The following is a 27,756-nucleotide window of genomic DNA, read 5'->3' as shown; positions in this document are numbered from 1 at the left end:
GAGTCACTTCAGCCGAGAAGCAGAGATCCTACTGTGCATTCAAGTATTGTGGGCCCCTATGCTAATGAAGGGGGAGGGAGTGTCCCTACATCCCATTAGCAATGCCCTTTAAATACTGACAAGCACTAAAAAGAGTCTTGTTCAACAGGAAAACTGGGGCAGCCAGAGAGGCGATTAGCAAATGGGTGGGAGAAACCCACAGGGAAAGGCTTGAGAACTACCTCGCGGAATCCGGACCCAGGATGCCAAGAAACAAATTCCCATGGTCAGACTAGTCCAGCAATTTGGACACTATTATACTGAAAGTCCCATGAATATTCCCATTCTTAAGTGGAACACAATAATCCGTGGCTCATGGCAAGGTCCTTGGAAGCACAAAAGTCCTTGGAAAAGAGGCAACTTATACCTTTCTAAGATGCACGGAGATTCTTCAAATCTGAGACCACAGGAAGCTTTTAGACCCAAGTCTGTTCATCAACTCAGCACTTAGAGGCAAACTTCTGGGGCAATGAATTGGCGTCCAAAGAGCCTCCTTTGGAAATCACTTTTCTTACAACAACAATTCGAGGCCCTGGCACCATTTGGCACTGGATTCTATATGCTCATGGTCTGTTTCCCTACATACTAAATAAGAGAAAACATCATCTGCCACAGGGCAAGCCTGGCCTACTGGTCCCCAAGAAGTCAGCAAGTCCTACTATCCAAACTAGCCAGGACAGTGGACAGCTCCAATTGCTCCTCTCTGCTATATACATTGTTTGTCACTTTATGTATCAGTTCTCTGGGTTGTGTCTTACTTGTGCCGATTTCTCCAGGAGGGCAGGGGCCATGCTTTATCTCATCCAGCATGCTGCCCAGGACTTGGCACACTATGCAGTCTCATAAATGATGTCTGGTCAAATGAATAAAAGCTGTTGTTAGGAATAATTTTAATCTGAAACTTGAGGTATCAACATGGAAGATCATTCTTTACTTTATAAAAGACATCCCTGAGTCTCAGAATTGAAAGGAAGGGTCAATCAGTTAGTTACTGGCAGAACTTGAATGCCAAAAAAAGAAGATTTAGAATATGAACTTAGAGTTTGAAGGGCCATTGATAGGATATTTAACAAAATTTCATTTGAAATTCACAACAATCCTACGAGGGAGATAGTACTAACATTATTGTCTTCTGTTTTGTAGGAAATGAGCTCAGAGTGGTAGTAATTAAGTAACTTGCTCATGGTCACAGAGCTACTAAGTTCAGCAGCACAATTTAATTTGGACCTTTCTAGCTCCAAATCCAGCACTCTACTCATTATAACATCCTATCTATCAGGATCTTGGCAGGGATGGTTCAAATCATTTTCTCATTGTGTGTGTGTGTGTGTGTGTGTGTGTGTGTGTGTGTGTGTAGTTGTCTCATTTATTAAAGGGAAGAACTTCAACAAGTTTATTTTTTTTCTTAAAAGAAAAGTATCTGAATTTGGTCCCAGAAGGCAGAACTCATGAGGAACAATGGGGAGGGATTACAGAGAGGCACATTTTGGCATAATGGAAGGAAATTTAGAGTGAAGTGGCCTTGAGAGTGTGACCTTTTTCTCACTGGAAATGTTTAAATAGAGACTGGATGATCATTTATAAAAAAACTTCTTGTAAGTGTGGGTTGGACAAAATCAAGGACCCTTAATCTGGGATCTGTGAACTTGGTTGTTTAGTATGTTGATAAGTATATTTCTCTATTTCTAACTGTAAGGACAGGTGGTGGAACAGTAGATAGAGTGCCAGGCTTGAAGAAAGGAAGACCTGAGTTCAAATCTGTTGTATGATTTTAGGCAAGTCACTTAACTGTTTGCCTCAGTTTCCTCATCTGTAAAATAAACTGAAGAAAGAAAATGGCAAACCACTTCAATAGCTCTGCCAAGAAAACCCCAAATGGGGTCAGACACAACTGAAAAATCACTAAACAACAACTGTTTTTCACTATAACTGACTTCCCCTGCAAACCCATGTGTTTTATTTTATGTATTTAAAAACATTCTAAGAAAGGGTCCCCAGACTTCACCAGATTGCCAGAGGAATCCACAACACAAAATGGCTAAGAACTCCTACACTGGACTAAAAGATCCTTGAAGTTCTTCCAATTCTGAGATTTTCTGTGCAAAACAGCTTAAAACTCAGGACAGGGGGAAGGAAGAAGAGAGATGGAAATAAGCAATTAAATAGCACAGTATCTAAATGCTTTACCAATATTATCTCACTTGATCCTCACAATAACCCTGAGAGCTAAGTCCTATTATTATTCTCATTTTATAGTTGAGGAAACTGAGACCGAGAGAGTAAGACTTGCCTAAGTCACCCAGCTAATAAGTGTTTGTGGCTACATTGGAACTCAGGTCTTCTTGACCCAAGGCTCAGTGCTCTATCTACTACATCACCTAGTTGTCTCTTACCCAGCCAAGTTTACTCAACTTTTCCCAAATACACTTAAAAGGGCAGCTAGCTCCCTGTTTTTAATGCTTCTCATAAGGAAACCTGACTTTGGTTACTTCAGATCTGAACAATACAAGTTTCCTGTGCACCTACTGTGCTCCAAATTCACTAAAATGCAAAGCAGTGAACCTGAGTGTCAGGGGACACTGGCTAGAGTCCAGCCACAGACAAATATCAAATACCAGCTGTTGGAACTTGAACAAGTCATTTCACCTTCCTCTTCTCTAAAATGGGAATAAGAATGATAATTTTTTCCTCTAAGCTTCCTTTAAGGCCTCCACAAAGAGATTTTTGTACCTTAAAGCATTATAGTAATGGGAATGATTATATTATTTGAAAAATCTCTAAGGAAGAAACTGTAAATCTCTCCATCAAAGGTGGCTTGAGGTTTAGAAAGGATCCTTCCTTTCCTGGCTACAGACAATGTTTGCTGTTATTAGACACTGTATAAAGTATTTTTGGCTGGAAGTGTCAGAACAAGCTTTGAAATATCACTGTCATTGTATGTTCAGAACCAAGGCCACAGTGATGTTGTGTGATACAACACGGATGAGCGCTGCCAAAAACACCTTGGATTCATTTTCATTTTGAATTAATTTTTGGTCATTGTGTTCAGAAATCTTTTAGTATTGCCAAATTTTTCATGACCAGTTTAAGAAGTTTTGCTGTACACTATTCACATTTTGTATCTTTCTAGCTCTGAATACCAAACCCTATATATGGCAGGCCCCTAAATAAATTAAATTTACTGAATTGTCAAATCTTCACAGTAAACCTATAAGATAGCAATGCTAGTAATATCTCCATTTTACAGATAAAAAAACTGAGACCCACAGAGATTAAGATGAAGAAATATCTTGTCCCACTCCAGAGAAGCTCACGGTGTGGCTGACATCTCCAAGTCAAAAAACATCTAATAACATTGAGTGTAAACAGATCATTATAAATCTAATGTCAAAAGGCTGTGTTTCTTCTGATGAGCTTCCAAATCTTGTCTTTTCCCAGGATTTCTAATCACTAGAAAGAGATCCTCAGGGTTAGAAAAAAAGAAAGTCTAATTGGCTTTGGTGCTATACAATCTCCTTGTTATGGGGCTGGCGGCAGGATGAGGGATGGGCAGACCAAGTTCATCTGAGGGCCTCATAGCAGAGGGATTTATGAGCTTCCTAGCCCAACCTATCAGTCTGGAAATGGCTTTAGGAGGAGCAGTTGGAAGCAAAGGAGGTTGATCCTGGAGGGCTACTAAGCCTAAGACTCAAACCTTGGACTAGGGTCTACCTGAAGCACCACCAGGAGAGAAAATATCGAGGCAAATCACCCAAAGAAAGTCGGTGATTACAATTACCTGTCAAGAAGAAAGAGACTCAGTAATGGAAAGAACTTTGTTGGTGTCCTGTCTCCTTCTTCATCTCTATGTGACTTTGGATCCCAATCACTTCAGATCAAGAGATCATGAGTTTACTTTGAGATTTTGATTAGGATATCTTTAGACAGGTCTGGGACCTGGTCTGTCAGGTGCCTTCCACCTGGCTCCTCCTTGATCCCTCCCTGTGAGCTATCAAATTCTTCTCTGGACCCAAGAAACTCCCAGTGCTGTATTTTCCCTATAAAAGATTTGCTCATTATGAAGATCTTGGCTAAGTTCTTTGACTAAGCCCACTATGAAGCACTCTTTCTTCCCACTCCTCATGGTGTTTTCTCTCTAATGGCGTCATTCTTCTTATTTACAGATAACTGTGGTTAGTCTGCCAAACTCCCCTAAGAAAAAGACACAAAGAGACAGAGAGACAGAGAGAGAGATAAGGACAGAGACAGAGAGAGACAGAGAAAGAAAGAGGCAGAGACAGAGAGAGGGGGCGGGGAGGGAGGAGCCTATCTACAACTTACAACAATCTACCAGGTAATATCTTAAACCCTAATTTACAGGAACAGAAACAGAAGCTTGGGGCAAGGAAGTGACTCTTCCAAGATCAATATTGGTAGAATCATGGAAGCAAAAGAACTGAGCCCAGGGACAGGAGGACTCCTATTATAAGAACTACAACTTTGCCCTTTGAGCAATAGAATGGAGGAAGACAATGGAGTTGAAGGAGGGGAGGGAATAAAGTAAGATGGATTTACCCACACGTGGCATAATGGTGAAGTCCAGAGAAAGCAGGATGACTGATATGGTCTCTATGGTCTCATTCTCAAAATGTTAGTTGCTTTCCTGAGTGGTTTTCCATATATGTTTTGCGAGTCCCTGGAAAAGTTAGACATGCTGGGCTGTGCTTTGCACTGTCTGAAGTCTTTGGCCAAGAGAATAAGGAACAATGTGGGATCACCAGGAGCTGAATCTGAAAATTCCTAAGCCCTTTCCTCTTCTCTCAGATTAGTTGGGGCCTGAGACCAAAAGGTCCTTGCAATCCAACATTTATTCTTGAAACAGGGCCTGATGACTACCCATCAGTTGGGGAATGACTGAATAAGTTATAGTATATCAATGTTATGGAATATTATTGTTTTATAAGAAACAACCAGTAAGATGATTTCAGAAAGTCCTGGAGAGACTTACTGATCCTGAACTGATCCTGAGTGAAATGAGCAGAACCAGGAGATCATTATACACGTCAACAAGAAGACTGTACAATGATCAATTCTGATGGATGTGGCTCTTCTCACCAATGAGATGATTCAGACCAATTCCAATGATCTTGTGATGGAGAGAACCATCTACACCCAGAGAGAGCATTGTGGGGATTGAGTGTGGATCACAACATTGTATTTTCACTCTATTTGTTGTGGTGTGCTTGTATTTTTTTTCTTTCTCATTTTTTCTGGTTTGATTTCATTTTTCTTGTGCAGCAAGATAATTGTGTAAATATGTATACATATATTGGATTTGACATATATTTTAACATGTTTAATGTATATTGTCATCTAGGGGAAGGGGTGGGAGGAAGAGGGGGAAAATTCGGAACACAAAGTTTTACAAGGGTCAATGTTGAAAAATTATCCATGCATATGTTTTGAAAATAAAAAGCTTAAAAAAAAAAAAAGTAAAAGAAACTGGGCTTGAAATAAGGTATTCTGATTCCCAAACTAGTACAATTTCCACTGCCCTCTAAGAAATGGAAATAAGACAATGACCACAATAATACAATGGAAAACAATACTGAAAAACATAAGAGCTCTGACTGTTTCAGTGACCAACAATGACTTCAAAGGACTAAAGAATTCTGTCAATAGAAAGGTGGTAGACTACAGGTGCAGAAAGAGGCATACATTTTCAAGTATGAGCAACGTGCCGATTTGTTTTGCATGACTTCATTGTGACAGAAAAAGTTCCTACATTTTGTGGAAAGGGTGACTAAGAAGTGATAGCAACATTAAAAAAAAAATCAATAAAAACCGTTTTTAGGGAGAGAGAAATGAATGTAAGTGAACACCCTAAAATCTGACAGATCATAAAAGTGGTTCAATTAAAGACACAGTATCATTTTAAAATTACCTTCACAGCGAAACGCAGGGGAATCTAGCGGCTTTCTACAGACAATGCAGAACTTCTTCTTGTAGTGTCCTGGGGTGCCAAAACAATGCGCAACTGGAACCTGCCAAGGGAGGGACACAAGCATCCATGAGTGAGTGACATTTTCCTGCTTGGACAAGGGGTCACAAGACCAAAAGTTTTAGCAAGACTTCTTATTCTAAGTCCTAAAAATGTCAACAACAATAATCACGGACGTCTATATATCATTTTAAAGTTTGTGGGATTTTTTTTTTTGGTACTTTTTAAAAATTCCATTCTTATCAAAGTCCTGTAAGGGAGGTCCCACAGGCATCCTCATCTCTGTCACTCAATTCCAGGGCCCTCCTAGCTCCCCATTCAGTGGCATGTCCACTGGTCTAAAACTGCCTCTCATAGGGTAGAAAATATCTGAATCATCATAATAACTTTAGAGTTCTAAAGTTTAGAAAATGCCTCCCCAACAATCCTAGGAAAACACCGACAACTTTAATCATCCCAAAGATATGATCAGAATAGCTGATTTAAACTAAGAACCCCTTTCTGGAGGCATGGTAACAGAGACACTGAAAAACACCTTCATACCCTTGGCACATAAAGACTAAGGGCCTCTTGTTATTCTCATTTTAAAGATGGAAAAAAAAAAAAGTTAACTGAGTTATCCAAAGTCAACAATTCCAATTCAGCAAAGATTTTTTACACACCTATTATGTATTTGGTGCTCAGATAAAAAGGCACAAAGTAAACAGCCCCTTTGAAAGCCTCCAAAGACTTTGTTCTATAGCAATGGTTCCCACCTTTTTTTGCTCCTTAAATCCTTTTTAACAAAGTTTGTATTACAAATCTTCAGGATAATTTAACATACTATTGTTTTTAATATTCTTTTAGATTTATTCAGTGTATCCAATAATTTTTGCCTCCAAAACTCCAAATTAAGATTTACATTATGATTGTAATTATAAATATAAAACACACATATCTATTCTCACAGAGTAAAAATAAATTTATAATAAAATAGGTAATTATTTCCTGTACAAGGAGCCATAAAAGAACTGTTAGCATAAGCCCCTTTGACCTTTGTCTTAACTCCAACGGGTTCATGAACCACTAAATGGGAAGCATTGTTACACTGAGCAGATACAACTCGAACACTACTAAACACAAGGTAATTTGAGGAGAAAGAATTAACAACTGGAAAATCTATTTCAAGGAAAAGCAATGAAAGACCTAATCAAAGCCTTGTTGAAAGAAGATAAATGGAGATGAGGATGAAGTGCACTGCAAACATGGAGAGAAGCTTAAGCAAATACATGGAGAAAGGAGTTTGAAAACCAAGTTCAGGGAACATCTAGTTATCCTGTTTTATTAGAACATAAAATGTATAAAGGTAAGTAATACAGAATATCTAGAAAGTTAGGTTGGAGCCAGATTTTGGAAGGCTTTAAATTCTACACTTAAATTTTAAAATTGAGTTTCTCTCTTATCCTAGTGCTAATAGGGAAGATTCCTAAGCAGGAAAGTGATATAGTCTGGTCTATACATCAAGGATATTATTTTGGCAATTGCAAATCGGGGAAGGGGAGGGGGACTGGAAGCTGGGCGACAAATTAATTATTGTAGCCACCTAAACAAGAACGCATTTTAGGATCTGAAACGCGAAGCTTGATAGTAAAAGTGGAGAGAAGGCAGGAGGATCAGAAGCTGTGGTGGAGGTAGAAAACAGGACTTAGCAAATGGCTATGAATGCAAGGGCTGACAGTGAGGTAAGATCACAGATTTAGAGCTAGAAAAAATACTTAAGAGGCCACTGAATCCAAAGCCCTCATTTTACAGCTGGAGACTTGGAAAGATCAAGTATCTGTCCAGGGATCACATGCTAGAAAGTGTCTTAGGTGAGACAGAATTTGAACTCAGGTCTTCCTGACTCTAAGGCTCAATGCTTCATCCACTGCACCATCTAAGTGTTCCTTGTCAAAAAGGACTCCCCCTACAAGGAAGCAGAGAAAAGATAGACACTCATGACTATAATTTCATCTACTATTATATATCCTTTCTTGAACTACAAATTTATTGCTATACATTTTGAAACCTCCCTGATGTTCTGCTGGGTACATGACAATATTCTGTTTTGTTTTGATTTATTTTCCTTTCTGTTCTTTTTTTAATATAACAATAAAAATATTTTTTAAAATGAAAATAATTTTTAAAAATTAAAAAGAAAAAAATGTTAAAATAAACAATAAAAATATAAATTTAAAAACTACACACACACACACACACACACACACACATCAATCAATTAATAAAGAGGATTCCCTCCACAGTGACTGAGAAGAAGATCATGTACCATCAAAAGAAATAGGAAAGTTCAATAGAGGGGCAGGAGTAAGAGATGAAAAGAATGAGTTGTTTTAGATATGTTGATTTTGAGATGCTGATAAACATCCAGGTATAATAAATAAGCAGTTGGAAGTATGAGGTTGGAATTTAGAAGAAATCATGGCACCACAGATCTAGAATCAGGGACCTCTTACTTCAATCAAACCCCCTCTATAACATCTGAAAAGTAATCAGCTAGCTTCTTTGAACCCCTCTGGCAATGGGAAAGTCATTAAAGCCTTCAACTGGTTCATTCTATTTAGTGGGATTAGACATCAAGGGAAACACTAGGGGAAGGCTTGACAGATTTGGGAGTTATCTATATTTAGATTATAATTGAATTCATGGGAGCTTGATGAAGTAAGCAAAGGAGAATAATATAGAGAAAGAAGAGAAGTTGTTGGGGGACAATTAAGAGACAGGGATGAATGGTGATTCAGCAAAGGCAACAGAGAAACCGTTCCTCTCCTTTAGATAGACAGGAGGAGAACAAGGATAGCCATGCCATGAATTCAAAGGAAAAGAGAATAATCAAGGAGTGGTCGGTCAAAGTATCAAAAGTTGCAGAGTTCAAAGAGCATACAGACTAAGAAAAGAACATGGATGGAGCCAAGAAAGAGATCACTGGTGACTGGAAAGAGCAGCTTCAGGTGAATGATGTGGCTTAAGTCAAATTACAAAGGGCTGACAACTAAGTTGGAAATAATGAAGTGAAAGTAAGAAGTATAGAAGATTTCTCCTTCCCTTTCCAGCCTTATTACACCTCCCACGCTCTTAAGTCCAGACAAATTCAAATTCTTAAAGCCACAAGTCACTCATTTCAATTTGAATTCTTACAGTCACAAGCCACTTAATTTGTACCAGTTGCCCTGAACATCTGAAATGGTCTCTTTCCTCACTTCTGCTTCTTGGAGTCTCCAGTTTCCTGAAAGATTCAACTCAAAATTCCCCCTCTTACAAGAGGTCTTTCCTGTTCCCTCTACCCACTCAATCCTCTTCACCAGAAGCTAGTGCCTTCCTCCCAGAGGGTTACCTTGATCTATTTTGTTTTGTATAGAACTACACATGGGAACGGTATTGCTCCCATTCGAATCTAAGCTTCTTGGGGGTAGCTACAGTTTCTTTTGTCTTTGCAATCCCAGAGCCCAGAACAGTGCCTGGCATATACTAAGTATTTTATGTACTGATTCTCTAAGATTTTTGCTTATGAAAGAGTGAAGAAAAACAGGGTAATATATTGAGGGAATGACAAGGCTATGTGAAATGTTTTGTTTTGTCTTAGGAGGAGGAGACTTGGGCATAGTTTGAGGTGGAGGAAAAAATTGTAAGCCAAGGTACTAAAATTCCTTCAGAAAGAAATGACTCAGACATTGGTCATGTTCCTTACTTCCCATGGCCACTTTCAGATTTTCCCTCTGCCAGAGTCACTCATTAACCTTTCTCCTTTGAGTTTCTCTCTCTCTCTCTCTCTTCCCATCCTGATTCTCAACCTTCTCAAGGAGTTTAATACTTAGTTTAATCTTTCCCTCTCCCTCAAACCCTGATTTCATATTTGGGGATTTCATTACACATGGAAATGTTTCCTCAAACTCCCGGCTCCTTCGACTCCCACAATATGTATCTTTTCTGTGCCTCAGCTATCTGCAGGGATGGTCAAACTTTACATCTCACTGTTACCCCATACCTGGGCCATCTTTTGAACTGTGAGATTCCTCACTCTTCAGAATCTCCTTTCCTCCTTTCTCTCCTCTCTGCCTCACTTACTTATCTTCTCTAGACCTCATGGAACAAGTGGCCCTTCCTCTGGCCAAGGCCAACCCACCCACCTGTTGCCCTTCATGCCATTACTAATGAAATTTTCTTTCAGTTATCCCCTCTATGACTCGCTCATCTTCTACATCTTCTTACTGACTTCCTTTACTGCCTATAAACATGATCAAGGTTCCCCTATTCTTAAAAAAAAAAAAAAGTCACTCTCCTTTCAAATGATGGCCCTAGAACCAAACATTAAACTCCTAAAGAAGGAAAGGTGAGTTACTATTTAATATTGTATTAGAAACGCTAGCTATAGCAATAAGAGCTGAGAAAGAGATTAAAGGAATAAGAATAGGCAATGAGGAAGCCAAATTATCACTCTTTGCCGATGACATGATGGTATACTTAGAGAACCCCAGAGATTCTGCTAAAAAGTTATTAGAAATAATCCACAACTTTAGCAAAGTTGCTGGTTATAAAATAAACCCACATAAGTCATCAGCATTCTTATATATCACTAACAAAATCCAACAGTCAGAGTTACAAAGAGAAATTCCATTTAAAGTAACTACTGATAATATAAAATATTTAGGAATCTATCTGCCAAGGGAAAATCAGAAACTTTATGAGCAAAATTACAGACCACTTTTCACACAAATTAAGTCTGATCTAACCAACTGGAAAAATATTAAATGCTCTTGGATAGGGCTAGCAAATATAATAAAGATGACAATATTACCTAAACTAATCTATTTATTTAGCGCTATACCAATCAGACTCCCAAAAACTATTTTAATGACCTAGAAAAAATAACAACAAAGTTCATATGGAAAAACAAAAGGTCAAGAATTTCAAGGGAATTAATGAAAAAAAATCAAATGATGGTGGCTTAGCTGTACCAGATCTAAAACTATACTATAGAGCAGCAGTTACCAAAACTATTTGGTATTGGCTAAGGAATAGATTAGTTGATCAGTGGAATAGATTAGGTTCAAGGATAAAACAGTCAACAAATATAGCAACCTAGTCTTTGACAAACCCAAAGATCCCAGCTTTTGGGATAAGAACTTACTGTTTGATAAAAATTGCATGGAAAATTGGAAACTAATATGGCAGAAACTAGGCATTGATCCATACTTAACGCCGTACACCAAGATAAGGTCAAAATGGGTTCATGACCTAGGCATAAAGAATGAAATTATTAATAAATTAGAGGAACATAGGATAGTTTACCTCTCAGACCTGTGGAAGGGAAGGTTTTTATGACCAAAGCAGAACTAGAGATCATTACTGATCACAAAATAGAAAATTTCGATTATACCAAACTGAAAAGTTTTTGTACAAACAAAACTAATGCAGACAAGATTAGAAGGAAGCAATAAACTGGGAAAATATTTTTACAGTCAAAGGTTCTGATAAAGGCCTCATTTCCAAAATATATAGAGAATTAACTCTAATTTATAAAAATCAAGCCATTCTCCAATTGAAAAATGGTCAAAGGATATGAACAGACAATTCTCAGATGAAGAAATTGAAACTATTTCTAGTCATATGAAAAGATGCTCCAAGTCATTATTAATCAGAGAAATGCAAATTAAGACAACTCTAAGATACCACTACACACCTGTCAGATTGGCTAAGATGACAGGAAAAAATAATGATGATTGTTGGAGGGATGTGGGAAAACTGGGACACTGATTCATTGTTGGTGGAGTTGTGAACAATCCAACCATTTTGGAGAAGTAGTTTGGAACTATGCTCAAAAAGTTATCAAACTGTGCATACCCTTTGATCCAGCAGTGTTACTACTGGGATTATATCCCAAAGAGATTATAAAGAAGGAAAGGGACCTGTATGTGCACGAATGTTTGTGGCAGCCCTTTTGTAGTGGCTAGAAACTGAAACTGAATGGATGTCCATCAGTTGGAGAATGGCTGAATAAATTGTGGTATATGAAAATTATGGAATATTACTGTTCTGTAAGAAATGACCAACAGGATGATTTCAGAAAGGCCTGGAGAGACTTACACGAACTGATGCTAAGTGAAATGAGCAGGACCAGGAGATCATTATATACTTCAACAACAATACTAGATGATGACTAGTCCTGATGGATCAGGCCATCCTCAGCAACAAGATCAACCAAATCATTTCTAATGGAGCAGTAATGAACTGAACTAACTATACCCAGAAAAAGAACTCTGGGAGATGACTAAAAACCATTACATTGAATTCCCAATCCCTATATTTATGCACACCTGCATCTTTGATTTCCTTCACAAGCTAATTGTACAATAATTCAGAGTCTGATTCTTTTTGTACAGCAAAATAATGTTTTGGTCATGTATACTTATTGTGTATCTAAGTTATATTTTAATATATTTAACATCTACTGGTCATCCTGCCATTTAGGGGAGGGGGTGGGGGGGGTAAGAGGTGAAAAATTGGAACAAGAGGTTTGGCAATTGTTAATGCTGTAAAGTTACCCATGTATATATCCTGTAAATTAAAGGCTATTAAATAAAAAAAAAAAAAAAAAAAAGAAGGAAAGGTGAGTAATATAGACAAAAAATGTGACAACAAAAATCTGGACAGGATGAAAGAGATGGATGGAAAGAAACTCTGAAGAAGGAGAGGGTAGTGAGTAATTCTGGCCAAAGAAGAACTGATTTAACATGAGAAGGAAGCTGCCAATAATGACTGCTAGGACAGGATTTTAGGGGACACAAGAGAAGGTACAACAAGTCTTTGTTCTAATAGATTCACATTTCCAAGTGCAAGAAGGAGAAAGAATGTGGAAGTTTGTTAACAATAAATTGGGTTCCCAATAGATTAGGATACGAGGTCAAGGAAAGGCAGGTAAGGAAAGATCTTGGGGAGTAACAGGATTTAGCTGAATAGGGATGAGAAGGATCAGAAAGGTACCTTTGCCTTAACAGGGATCTTAAATCACAGAAATTAGGAGTGAAAAAAATATACATCTGCAAGCCACAAGATTGAGAAAGCTGTCTGGGTCCCCAGCCCAACCGCGTCCTGCAATAATGGAGGGCAATACTGGTGTTTCTCTTGTCTCCCAATTGGGCCCAGGCTGGAACTGTGAGGACTATTCATGGGCCCAATCCCACTCTAATAGACACAGGAACTTTGACACACTCATTCCAGTTCTCACGCTCCTTGACCTCCACTCCAGAGGGATCACCATATGGATGCCAAATTTTTTTTTTAGTTTCCAATTTTCTTTTTTTTGTTGTTGTTTTATTTATTTTTTATTAAAGTTTTTTTTTTTATTTTCAAAACATTTGCAAGGATAATTTCTTCAACACTGACCCTTGAAAAATCTGGAGTGGCTCCCCTGGCTGCCAAATTTTGTGATCAGCATAGCCCATTGTATCTCAGAACTCCTGAGTGCAAGAGCCTCAGCCTCAGTCTAGCTGGTAGCTGGGATTACAAGGCTGTGGGCCACCCACTCAATGGAGTGGGCATGGCAAGGACTTCAGGACATAGGTCTAGGTTCCCAGGGAGCAGACTGAACTCACACATGAAAATCCCCTTCAGAGATAACTAGAAAGAAGGCCCAATCAGAAACATGACCCGAACCAATATGTGCACGAATGTTTGTGGCAGCCCTCTTTGTAGTGGCTAGAAACTGGAAACTGAGTGGATGCCCTTCAATTGGAGAATGGCTGAATAAATTGTGATATATGAATGTTATGGAATATTACTGTTGTGTAAGAAATGACCAACAGGATGATTTCAGAAAGGCCTGGAGAGACTTACACGAACTGATGCTGAGTGAAATGAGCAGGACCAGGAGATCATTATATACTTCTACAACAATACTATATGATGACCAGTTCTGATGGACCTGGCCATCCTCAGCAAGGAGATCAACCAAATCATTTCCAATGGAGCAGTAATGAACTGAACCAGCTATGCCCAGAAAAATAACTCTGGGAGATGACTAAAAACCATTACATTGAATTCCCAATCCCTATATTTATGCCCACCTGCATTTTTGATTTCCTTCACAAGCTAATTGTACAATATTTCAGAGTCTGATTCTTTTTGTACAGCAAAATAACGGTTTGGTCATGTATACTTATTGTGTATCTAATTTATATTTTAATGTATTTAACATCTACTGGTCATCCTGCCATCTAGGGGAGGGGGTGGGGGGGTAAGAGGTGAAAAATTGGAACAAGAGGTTTGGCAATTGTTAATGCTGTAAAGTTACCCATGCATATAACCTGTAAATAAAAGGCTATTAAATTTAAAAAAAAAAAAAAAAAACATGACCCGAGAACTCAGCTTTGTGGCAGCTGATACCCACAGTCCCAGTCACTCCTTTTAATCACAGGACTAGTGGCTAAGGCCCCAATTAGGGTATCACCCAGCACTGTGTTTCCAGATCTTGTTTTTATAGTTTCCCTGCTCCCAAGACACAATATAAAGAATGATCTCATCCTGCTTTTACAAGCTATGTGAATTTGGACAATTAACATAACCTCTCAGGGCTCACACGGTGGCCCCCTCTCTTCATGCTGGTTACCTTCCTCCGGATTTGCTCCAACTTCTCAAAGCCATCCCTAACGATGGTCTCCAGAACCAAATACAATACTAGAAACCACGTCCCCACCCAAGCCACTGATACAGTGATCTCCCTCATTCTGCATCTTTGGCTCCTATTCATGAAGCTCAAGATCGGCCCATGTTGAGTCAGAAAAGACGCTTTTCTTTTGATCCCGGTCAGCAGCACATGGTTTGGGCAGTGGGTGTTCAATGCCAGCACACGCTGGCCATTCGCATGTCCGGCGTGGTCCCATCCGAGGGTTCCCATTCATCTACGCTCTCTGAAGGCAACAGGAAGTCATTACAATAACTTTCGCCCACCTGCAGTGAACCACAGAAGGCACTCAAGTGTAACAGAAAAAAAAACAAAAACCAAACTGGACTAGGGAGTCAGAAGCCTTCAATCCAGCCGAGGTCACTAAATAGTTGGTGCCCTGAGCTACTATCTTTACCTCAGCTTCATCTTCTATAAATAATGATATTGGGCTAGACGATCCCTAAGGTACCTTCTAGATTTGAATTCAGGAAATTCTGCTAGCCTAAGAAGGTCTTGGAAAATTTACTTGGGAACGAAGGAATGGGATCAAAAGTTTTGAAGTAGAAGAAAACTGGTTAATAAGTTAGGGGGAAATGTTTTCAAAAGGGTCCAACTGATCAACTCTCAAGAACAGAGCCACGGAAGACCCTGGGAACAAGATGAAGAGGTCACTAGAGGCTTCTGGACTGTCCCAAAGACAGACAGGTCCTCCAAGAACCTAAGGACCATGGCCATCAACAACACCACCATCATCAACAGGTAAGATGAATATGGCACTGACTATGTGCCAAACATAATGCTAAATGCTTTACAATTATCATCTCATTTAATTCTCACAACAATCCTGGGAGGGGGATTATTATCTCTATTCTGCAGAGGAGGAAACTGAGACAAATGGATTAAGTGATTACCCCAGGGTCACACAATAAATGAGTTTTTCCTATCTCCAAGCCTGAGCACTGCACCACCTAGCTGCCCCTATAAGGAGCTATACCAGGAGCCTAGGTGGTCTTGGGACAAGAAGGGATAGTCCTAGGTGGGGAAGAGAGACATGTCCTCTGCGATCCAAACAGATGGGGGATGCAGAACACAGTGGGAGTGGGGAGAAAAACAAAAGTGTTCAGAGTTCAACGGAGTAAAAAACAAAGACAGAGGTCCTATGTATATTAAAATTTCTACAGCCTCACTTTTTCGTGGTTAAAAAACTAAACAAAACCTGTTGCTCATCATTTGAAGAATAGGTGAACAAAGAATGGTACACAGACATAATGGAATATTATATTTCATTATGTGCAATAATCTCATTCCACTATATTGGATTCTAATGTGGCAGCTAAAAAAAAAAATGAAGAATTCAGACAAACCTGGAAAGACTTATATGAACTGATACAAAACAAAGTAATCAGAACCAGAACTATTTCCAGGACGATCTATAATAATGAAAAGGAAATTAAAACTAAAAACCTTCAGAATTCTTCAACAGTGCGGTGACTGATAATGAAGCATATCTCTCCAACAGAGAGGCTAGTAAACTACCTATAAGGCAGAGATGAGGTTCTTGTTCTCAGATACAATGTGTGTTTGGCTAACTGTCATTTTTTTGTTATAAAGTACAGCTCTGACTGGGGGGAAGGCATATTGAGTGAGGAATGGCAGAGATAGGTAAAAAAGGGCATGAATAAAACACTTATTTTACCAAAAAAGAGGGAGAAAGAGAGAGAGGAGAGAGAGATTGAGAGAAAAGAATAAACAAATGGAAGGATAGATGAATAAATGAATGAAAAAGTGCTTAATAAGTGTTCATTATGTCCTTGGAGAAGGGAGGGAGGGGAAGAAAGGAGAAAAGATGGAAAAAAGGAAGGTAATGATGGAAGAAGGGAGGAAAAGAAAAAAGAAATTTCCAGGCCATTCTGACAGATTATATTTTCTGCATGAAGCCAGCCTTGCAAAGAATAGGGAGCTTTAGCATCAGGAAATTAAAAACTAAGTGAATTCTTTGGTCATGGATACATTAGCAATAAAAACCCATTAAAAAACAAAATAAAACCTGTGTTGGGAGTTCTGGGCTACAGGAAAGGTTTTCAGGGAGCAGGAGAAATCACCATTAATGGACCTTGCTCCATTTTCCCTATTTGACTCTATGATATTGAATATCATAATACCAATAATTTATTAAACATCTACTATGTGCAAGCATTGGTCTAAGGTCCCAGGAAGGAGCTAATAGGCTGAAAGGAGCCTGGATGGGGTGATAGGAGATTGACTCTTACCACCTGAGCTTAGGAAATCCCCTCAGGAGGAGTCCATCCTCCTACTCACTGCATGAACCTCCATTCCTGGCAAATGGCTCTCTGGTCCCTGCTTGAAGACCTCCATCAACAGAAAACTAAAGGCCTGAGTCAGCAAGACCATGAAAGAGAACAAAGACAACAAGAAGCCAAAGATGCGAATTGCTAAGAAAGAGATTTAGGCTCACTTGTAATTTGAGGAAAATTACCTCCTTGGAAAAAAAGGAACTGTCCAGAAATACAATGGGCTACCTCAAAGGCTATGGTTTCCCTACCACTGAGGGTCTTCAAGAGGAAGCTGGCCAGCCACTTGTCAGGAATATAGAGTGGTGGGATATGGATCGAATGAGATGTCCTTTAAGGAACTTTCCAGCTCTGAAAATCGTGCTCTAAAAGAGCCTTCAGAAAACATGACTCTTACTATTAAAAAACCAAAGAAATCTTGGGAAAGTCACTTCCTTTCTTCAGTTCCTATTAGTCTTGACACTAATAAGAGTTCTTAGACTAGGAATTTGTGAACTTTTAAAAAACATATGTTTATTTCAATATTTTTCACATTATCCACATATTTCAATAGCAATTCAATAATCAATTTCCTTTGTAATCCCATATATTTTTGCTTTATGCATTTAAAAATATGTTCTGGGGGCAGCTAGGTGGCACAATGGAGAGAGCACTAGCTCTCAAGTTAGGAGGACCTGAGTTCAAATCCAGCCTCAGACACTTAATACTTCCTTGCTGTGTGACTCTGGGCAAATCATTTAACCCCAATTGCCTCAGCCAAAAAACAAACAAACAAATAAATAAATAAATGTGTGTGTGTGTGTATGTGTGTGTGTTCTGATAAAAGGGGCATAGGTTTTCCAATGGGTCCCATAATACAAAAAAAGATTAAGAACACCTGAACAAAATGGTCATAATTCTCTTCTAGCTTTTTCATGATATGACCATTATTGAGAAATGGGAAGAAAGGCATGGAACTCCACTCAGTTCTGAATGGGACACTTCCCCTGCCATTTTCCCACCCTCAAGTCCAGAGGAAGCAAGAGCCATGACAGACCCATCAATGTCCAATTAGAATCCTATTAGCAAAATTTAAGTCCACAATTCAAATCTTATTTCACTTCAATAATAATTGAATACAATTATTCAATAACAACTATTTGATAATAAATGAATACAAGGTGCTGTGATGAAATTTCTAGTAACCATGATGATGAACTAGTAGTATCCAGACCCCAGGAGCATCCTAGCCCAATGACACTTGCATTTAAGCTTGCAGTGTAATAAAAAAACACACACATAGAGCAAAGTAAAAGTTATTAGAACAACCAATGATTTCATTATCATTTTCAAAAGAAAAAATTAACCCCACCCGTCTATAAATAGCAAACTTGGTTAAGTAGAGCTTTCTACTCACCCTGACCAGACTTGGAGCAATACAGGTACACGGGATCTTCACGTGTTTCAAGCATTTCTCATGAGACATAAAGTTGCAGACTGTGGAAACAAAAAACCTTTGTAGACTCAATAATGCCTTGAAAAAGATGCAATAATAGGAACTGAAAGGAAAGCTAGAGATGGTAATACTGGACAATAAAATTCCCGATTTCTATTCTGCTTTGAGTTTTATAAAGGGCATTTCTTCCTCACAACAACTTCATGAGGAAGGTAATCCAAGCATTACAAAGGGGGAAAATGAAGCTCAGAGACTTATCCAAGATCATAAGGTTAATAATAATAATAATCAGAACTTGAACCTGGAACTTCACCCCAAGGGCAGTTTTGACTAGCACACAACAGGGACTCGGATATATGCTACTCCAGTCAAAGCTTCATGACTATTCTCAGCCTTTCAGGAATTCCATAGAATGGAAAATGGGAACCCTCTATGCAAAATGCAAATTCCAAAGTTGTCAGAGCCACAGTAGCAACATGAGTCCCTTCCCAACTAGGGACGGGTCACTGTGGCCAGTCCCCCATGGCAAGTTTGTGGCTCTTTGCCACCATTATCATCAGCATTTCCAAAGCCCCTGAGGACAAGGAGCAAGGAGTAAAAAAATGGGGAGCTGGTAGAGAAGGGCCAAAACCTCATGCATGACTCTGGAAAGTCCCTAACTTGTGACTATTTGCTTCTATAAGTGGTAATCAGCAAACAATTCTAAATTAAAACATTTCTGAGGTACGCTTCAATGCCACAGGATTGGTTATAGAACAGAAAAATGACAGAATTCAACGTCATTAGGATTGAAGTAAAAAAGTGGATTCATTTTTGTTCCATTCTCTCTCTACAATTCAGTAAATGGTCTTTGAGAGCTGGTAGGGCTAAAAAAAATTGCATCACACTGCAGTTAGTCTGGGGATGATCCTCATTAGACCAATCCTAAAAAGCAAAGATTTTTGCTCATCACATACTAGAAGCTTTTTTAGTTCAGTAGGATCTGCCATAACTGGCATTCCAATGGCAATAGCCTTGAAGAACCTCCAGGCCACAATACAGAAACAGAGTAGAACCTTAGAGGAAAGTTAAAAAAAAAAAATCAGCAGGTAAAATTTACCAAAAGGCTGTTTTCCTGCTAACAAAAGTAAAGTTGTTCAACAGTAGAAGGTGTTGCCTTTGAGAGGTTTTGATCAGAACAGATATTCTGTGAACAGAATTTGATCAGGAATGCTGAAGGACTCCTGACATTGGGCAGGTCACTGACCCAAAGACAGCATGAAATAAACAATGAAAGAATTACAATTCCCATTTTATAGATCGACAAACTTGAGGTTCAGAGATAGTAATTACTTTGGTCAAGGACATACAAGTAAATCAGTGTCAGAGCGAGGATTTCAATCCAGGTCTCCTGGCTCCAAATCCAAGGCTTTCCCCATAATACTAGTGATTCTTTACTATGTTCTTATGTGTGGGCCATGGATAGATTTCAGGGGGTCCATAAACTTAGATGGGAAAAATTAACGCCTTTATTTGCACTGATCTCTAACTGAAATTTGGCATTTTCTGCAATTACTTAAAAATCTGAAGTTTCACTAATCTGCTCAAGGGGTCCATGCTACCAAAAAAAAAAAAAATTTAAAATAAAAAGTTAAGAACCCATACTTTACGCCAACTAAAGGAGCTCAGAGATCCCATCTAGAGCCAAGACTTGATGTTCTAATTAATGCCCACCCATCCACCCACATACACACATGCCCAGCCCACCTACCAGCTCTGCTAAACTGATTAGCAGCATGGGAATGTCATCCTGAGAACTGAGTCTAAAAATCAATCAAAATTTTCAAAGAGAAAAATCTGTAACCCTCTGAGCAATTCTTTATTCTATTAGAGATGGCAGAATGAAGCAGGAGCATTTGGGAAAAATGCAAAAACCAAGGACAATGAACAAACAGAAGAAATTATAGGGAATGAGGTGGATGGCTTTGGTTACATAATGCTTTAAAAATCTGTATAACAAAAACAACCAAAAAAAAAAAAAAGAAAGAAAGAAAGAAAAAGAAAAAACCCCAACCCAGTATGACTGAGTTAACAAATATATATCAGATTAGGGGTAAAATCATTAACTAATACAGATAGAAAAACATATAGAGAATTGATACAATTCAATATGGTCAAGGGAAACACCTAGTCCCCATGGATAAGTGGTCAAAGAACAAGAACAGGCAATTTTCAAAAGAGGAAACACAAATTATAAACAATCACTTAGGAAAATGGCCAGCCCCCCCTCATGATAAAATAAATGCATATTAAAAGAACTCTGAGGGCACTACTGAGATATATTGTGGGGTATTATAGAAAGATCACTGCATTTGGATTCTAAAAACTCAGATTTGAATCCTAAGTTCAATTTCACTGTGTTACCTGAACAAATGACTTGCTGTTTTTCTGGAACTCAGTTTTCTTCTTTGTAAAAATGGAGTGGGACAGAAGTGTGAGGGAATGGGGGTGGGTGTTAAGATATATTATTGATAAAGTCTCTTTTGGCTTCTAAACCCATTATCTTAATATCTTCATCACAATGGAAAAAATAAACAAAAACTATTAAGTTTAATACTGGTAGCAACCTATGACAACAGGTCCCCTTGGATACTCCTGGTGAAATTACAAGTCAATTGAATCTTTTTGGAAAACAATCTGACAGCATATTAAGAAAAAACTAACTGTGCCTTTTTGATCCAATAATTATGTATATCCTAAAAATATCAAAACCAAAACTGAGAAACTAATACCTTTTCAAAGATATTTTTAACATTATTATAATTGTTTCCAATAAGGCAGCATGTATTTGTAATGACAGTGATTTAGTAAAACCAGTGTTGAACTAGAAGTCAGGAAGTATTGGGTTCAAATGCTGATTCATTTTACCAGTTATGTGACGTCACTAAGTAGCAAGCTCTGAGACACCTCAATATTTACCTGCTAAATTATAGAAAGGCTTTGACCTAGAGTAAACTACGTTCAACAGATAGAACACTGACTCTGAAGCTGGGAGAATATATTAGGTTTCAATTAAAGTAGTAGATGCCCATCAATTGGGGAATGGCTGAACAAGTTGTGGTATATGAAGGTAATGGAATATTAATGTTCTATAAAAAATGATGAAGTTGATTTTAAGAAAGGCCTGAAAAGATTTACATGAACTGATGCTGAGAGAAACAAGCAGAACCAGAAATACATTGTACACAATAACAGCAAAAATGTGTGATGATCAACTATGGCAGACTTGGTTCTTCTCAGTGGCTCAGTTATCCAAAGCAATCCCAAGAGACTCTGAGCAGAAAATACCATCTGCATCCAGAAAAAGAACTAAGGAGACTGAATGTAAATCAACACATGCTATGTGCACTTCTTTTTTCTGTTTTTTTTTTCTCTCTCCCATGGTTTTTCCTTTTTGCTCTGATTTTGTTCTCCCAACATGATTCATAAAGCAATGTGTATTAAAAATAAATAAACTTACTACAAAAAAAATATAGATTCCAATTCAGCCTCTAACATTACCTCCAAAACTCTGGGCAAGTCACTTAATTTCCCGGAGCCTCAGTTTCCCCATCTGTAAACTAAGAGTATTTGACAAGGCTTTCTCTGAGGTTGCTAGATCAATAAGCCTATGATACTATGTGACATCAACAATTAATGAGTTCCTCTGTGCATCTGTAATAATGACAAACTACCAGGGAATGACTGCACAAATTGTGATGTAGCAATTTATGAACTAAAATAGCTATTACTACTACTATTTGCAAAGTCCCTTTATCAAATTTTATCTCACACCAACCCTGTAAGATAATTGCTATTATCATCCTCCTATTACAAATGATGAAACAGGGAATGAGAGGGAGAAGTAGTTGTAGTAATAGTCATAGGTAATAGAAGTATTGGGAGTGGTGGTGGGGTAGAAAAGGGAGGAGGAGTTGTAGCAGTGATAGTAACGGTAGTAGTAGTAATAGTAATGCAGTATTAGTATTAATAGTAATATTTATGTGTATCTAATTTATATTTTAATGTATTTAACATCTACTGGTCATCCTGCCATCTAGGGGAGGGGGTGTGGGGGGGGTAAGAGGTGAAAAATTGGAACAAGAGGTTTGGCAATTGTTAATGCTGTAAAGTTACCCATGCATATATCCTGTAAATAAAAGGCTATTAATTTAAAAAAAAATAGTAATATTTATCTAGAGCTGTAAGGTTTGCAAAGCATTTTATAAACATCTTATTTGATCCTCACCACAACCATGTGCTATAAATATCATCATTTAACAGCTAAGGAAACTGAGGCAAGCAGCAGGTTATTGATCTGACCAGAGTCACACAGCCAGTATATTTACCAAAGGTAGAACTTATACCCAGATCTTCCTGATTTTAAGATTTTCTCTCCTTATTTGCTCTGCTACACTGTCTCTCGCTATTGCTGTAAAAAATATGAGAAATATAAATAAATATATTGCTTCTAGGATTAAAAAAATAAGCTCCCCAGCTTGACATTTAAAGCCTTCCACAATCTGGCTCCCACCTACCATGCCAGATTGATTTCACATTATTTCTATCCATGAACCCTACATTCCAGCCAAAGTGGCTGCTGGCTGTTCCCTGAACATGCCTTCTTCTGACACTGGGTTTTTACCCAAGATGTCCCACGTGCCTCCAGTGCACTTCCTATCTCATCCTTATCTTGCTTTCAGAGTCAACTTTGATGCTACTTCCTCCAGGAAACTAGTGCTCCCTCCTTCCTCAAACTACCTGATGGCTTCCCCACCCCTCCACCCCATCTCCCAAGGAGAATATAAACTTTCTGAGAACAGGAGACTGCCTCCTAATTTTGCCTTTGTGTTTTCAGAGCCTGGCACAGGTCTTGCCCAAAATTATGAAACATGTTATGAGCTAGTACATTCGCCCCCTGCCTTGTTGGCAGAAGTGGGGGACTATGGGCGTGGAGCACAGCCCATACTGCTGGAGGATTTGATTCAGTGATCAGTTTTGCTGAACTAATTTTTTTTATTCTTTTGTCTTTTTAAAAATTCTTTTTTATTAAAGCTTTTTATTTTCAAAACATATGCATGAATAATTTTTCACCACTGATACTCGAAAAACCTTGTGTTCCCTCCTTCCTCTCGCCCCCTCTCCTAAATTTTTTTTTTTTAATTCTAAATTACAAAGGAAAGTTCTTGGGAATGTAAGGGAAGTAATGTTGGAAAAGAAAATTGATTTTTGAAAAAAGATATAAAAAATAATTTAAAGGAACACAGATACACAGAGTGATTGGACAAAGAAATATAATGGGAGGAGACAGCTTTGCACAGAAAGGAGCTTTATGGTGTTTGTTGGATATTGACATGGGAGTCACTGATAAACCGATATACTTGTCTTTTTTTTTTTTTAAAGGAAGCTATAAATTTAAGCTTAAATAATTGAATTTTTTCTTCAGAGTAAGTTCCAAATAAATTACAGTTCAATATTAATGGAACCCTGATTTCAACAAAGAGATCTGCCCATCTCTTTCCTCATTCCCTTTAGGACATAGCTTAACAGCTTGATGTGTTGCTGTGATAAAATCAAAAGCAACTTAGTCAAGCCTGGTTGGCCAAACCATCTTGGTGAGCCTCTCCTTGAGGGTCAGACACCTAACATGTGTCCTGGGCCCATACTCCACGCCTGCCAACTTGACTGGGCTTTTACCTGGTGACCTTCTGAGTCTGGGGGCACTGCCACATCACGGCTCAATTCCACAAACTTTTATTCAGCAGCTACCATGTCTCAGTCCCTGTGCTAACCTCCAGGGACACAAAAGGGATGGGGGGGGGAGGGGGAGAGACAGTGAAAGGCTTGCTGGATTTGGGGCTTGAGGGACCGAGGTTCAAATCCTGTTTTTGATATTTGCTACCTGTGACTTCCATCATAGATTAGTCTTTTGATTGTTCTTGGTCCCAGCTTCATTCATTCATTCATTTATCTATCTATTTATTTTTAATTAAAGATTTTTTTTAAAATAAAGCCCAGTTTCTTTACTTGTAAAAGGAAATGGCCTCCAAGGGTTCCTTCTGGCCCTATGATGGGCAAGGAAGCTTTATCTCCCAACTTGCTGCTGGGATGGAAAAAACCACTTTCTGCAGACAGTTAAACAGAAGAAGGGAGTGGTCCCATCTATCTATACTTCCAGCTTCTCCACAGAACAGCCATGCCCTCTTCTCTATACCCACCCAAAAGCTCAGTCTAGGAGTCTAGATCCAAATTCTGGCCCAGGCTCTGCTAATAACTGTTGTGTATAAACTTGTGGGCAAACCTCCGGGCCTTTCCTAAAGCCAATTTTCTCTGGGGCTCCGGTTTCCAAATGGCCACGTGGGAAGAATGGTCTTTGCCCTCCCCTATCTCCCAGAGGTTCAAGGAAGAGAATGAATGGCAGCCACGGGCTGGGAGCCCTTCAGAGCACTGAAGGAATGGTTGTGGGGGGTGGGGAGACAGGTATTAGTCATCAGGCACCTCCCCAACCAGGCTGGGTCTGACTTACTCACATTTATAGTCAGGGGACATCTTCTTGAGGACATCTACCTTCAGGGCTAACCCCAAGTCAGTTGCCTGACTTTCTGAAAATACAAACATTCCCCAGACTGGTTTTGCCACCAGCCTAGAGTTTTACAAATGAACCATCTTCTTTCCCCTTTGAATTTTTGTTCCTTATACTTTCATAGAGACAACCTAGCAATTAATCCTCCCACACGGCTAGTTTACAATCCCTCTTTTGACCATAGTTACTAAGCAATCTTTCTACGGTGTCAAATCCTGGACTGGCAGAACAGGTTTCCCAGAGGCAGTCCCAGAACCTCACCCACCTCCAAACCTGAGGATTCGGATGCGGATGGAGATGGGGTTGGGGCTGTCCCCAGAAAAGTAGTTTTTGTAGGGCAAGGCTCAGGTTTCAGACTTCTCCACCTTTCTCCAGGATCCTCCCTTCCTCCTGCCCCCATCATGTTGTGTGGATGGACAGAGCCCCCATAATGATGTGTGGATGGATAGACAGACACCCTCCCCACTCCCAGAATGGAGAAGCCTTTGGAAATCAGACACTTCAAATCAGACATCCTAAAGGATGTCATTTGGGATTTCTTTTTAAGTATAATATACACGTTAAGGCCATGGTCTTATCATCTAAGCACCATGTAGGCAAGGAAACGCCTTCATTGTCTCCAAGCTGGTGCCTGTCCCATGCTCTGTGTTTTCAGACAGTTCCAGAGACAGGGAGTAGTGGAAAACATTCTAGATTTGGATCCCCAACTTCTAGTTCAGGGTGATGGCTCCCCAAATCTTCCTGTGTCTTTGTGGCCAAAAAGGGATGGTGAGGGGCTCCCAACTCAAATTCGAAGCCTTCCTCATCTTTTCCTCCCAAAAGATAAAAATGATTGCTTCCTCCTGAAATCTCCTTTTGGAAACATCTCCTTTTCAACTATCACATTCTCCCTCACATTATACTTATATGTGTACGTCATATTTCTTACCCAAACCACGGGTTCTCAATCATTGTTTGCTTGATGGCCCCCTCTGGCAGTATGATGACACTTATGGAGCTCTTCTCAGAATCATGTTTTTATATGAATAAAATAAAATATACAGACTAAAGTACAATAACAATAATTTTTTTTTCCCCCCAAAATCAGTTAAGTAGCCATACTTAGTAGATCCTAATTCTTTGAAGGTGAGGAATGTTATTTCTAGTCTTTTTATCCCTGGCTTCTTGCAAACAATAGGAGCTGAAATGATCTCAAGGCTGTGTGGGCACAGGCTCGTGGGGCTTGGTCCTTCCCAAAGCAGCTTGCCCCAGCCTGGCAGAGACTCCTACAGATATTCCTCTGGGTGACCTCTTTAACTCATAAACCTCTCAAGGTGACTTCTCTGCTTCCCTGGGAGGTAAGAAAGAGAAGGAGGAAATGGGTAGGGAACGTTTCTTCCCACTTCCTTGGCTCTGACTCACTTCCTGAAATGTCAGTCTGCCAGGTAGGCTTTTCCACCCCACGTGGCTACTCCTTGGGAGGTTGTGCAGGTATTTTCATCAATGCCAACCATCAACAGAGGCAACAAGAACTAACAGAAAAAGGAAAATGTGGTTCTGATAGAATAGAAAGGAGGTCTAGCCACAGGGAGCAGGAAAACTGGTTCAAAGTCCCTCACTCTCCCACTAAATCAATGTGATCTCTGGTCTCTGTTTTCTCTTCACTGAAATGGGGAAAACAAGTCCTACTCTGCCTCCTCCATGGAATCGCTGTGAGGATCAAATAAGATTATAAACCTCTGTACCTATGGGAAGAACTGTTATTGCTTTAATTGGGAAATATCTGGTCCACAGCAAAGGATGGCTGCAAATTCTTTGTCTGAACAACAACATATTACAAAAGACAAAACAATTCCTAGTGTTCTCAATATTTCATAACTAGCTGGGACTTGGGGAAGGGGAGAGATGGGACCAGACAGGATATCCATCCATTCTCAATCCCTGCCTCTTAAATGTTGGAGAGGAGAAGTCATGAAACCTGGATTTTAATCCTGTCTCCACCATTAACTCACCATCTGACTTTAATCAAGTCACTTCCCTTGCTTGGGACCTCAGCTTCCCCATCACTGACGTGATGAGGTTGGCCTAGATCAGCCTTTCTTTACCTTTTTAAAAAAAGTTTGTGAATTATATTTCATTATAGTTAGTTTATTTAGTAACCCTATTTTACACACTTAAAAGTCTGATCTGGACACAGGCTTCCCCAAACAGCTGCCAAGACAAAGGGAAGGTGACAAGTCCCTTACCCAATGGTCTCTAAATCCTTTCCAGCCCAGGCACTTCTCTGTTGGACTGTGATCACTGTTGGGAAATTCATCTTGATATTGAGCCAAAATGCTGCTTTTCCCTGCCTTCTTTTATGCCTCCTTCCTAGTTCCGCTTTCTGGGTCCAAGCAAAACAGGTAAAATCCCTTTTCCATGCAACAACCTCTTGCATTTCTCCTCAAGACCTCTTTTCTCCAGACCCTCCAACTGATTCCCACATTTACTGCAATCTCCTGCCCATTCTGCCTGCCCTCCCCTGATGTGGCAGTCGGCCGTCCCAAACATAGTACCCAGTACTGAAGATAGCATTCTACACACGGACTGACTGGGGTACTGAAGGCTACTTCACTTGCTCCATGGACACTGCTGATGGTGAGAAGTTTTTGGCTGCTGTGGCTCTCTATGCCCCCATGATTTGGACCTGCCATTTTCTCAAGTATCCAAATA

At 39.2% G+C, this 27,756-nt stretch overlaps 1 protein-coding gene across 2 annotated transcripts in view; it reads right to left on the bottom strand.

The window, feature by feature from the left end:
- DGKQ (diacylglycerol kinase theta) overlaps window positions 1-27,756 on the bottom strand; it is a 101,857-nt gene that overhangs the window by 68,603 nt on the left and 5,498 nt on the right. For both annotated transcript variants that reach the window (XM_031942662.1, XM_031942663.1), the window contains exons 2-3: window positions 18,426-18,505; window positions 5,963-6,062 (exon numbers count right to left, since the gene is read on the bottom strand). In XM_031942662.1, coding sequence (XP_031798522.1) covers window positions 5,963-6,062; window positions 18,426-18,505 — 180 coding nt within the window. The remainder of the gene's footprint in view (window positions 1-5,962; window positions 6,063-18,425; window positions 18,506-27,756) is intronic.

Source organism: Sarcophilus harrisii, chromosome 6 (genome assembly GCF_902635505.1).
Source record: "Sarcophilus harrisii chromosome 6, mSarHar1.11, whole genome shotgun sequence".
NCBI lineage: Eukaryota > Metazoa > Chordata > Mammalia > Dasyuromorphia > Dasyuridae > Sarcophilus > Sarcophilus harrisii.
The sequence above is the reverse complement of the archived record's forward strand: the minus strand, read 5'-3'. Positions and strand labels throughout refer to the sequence as shown.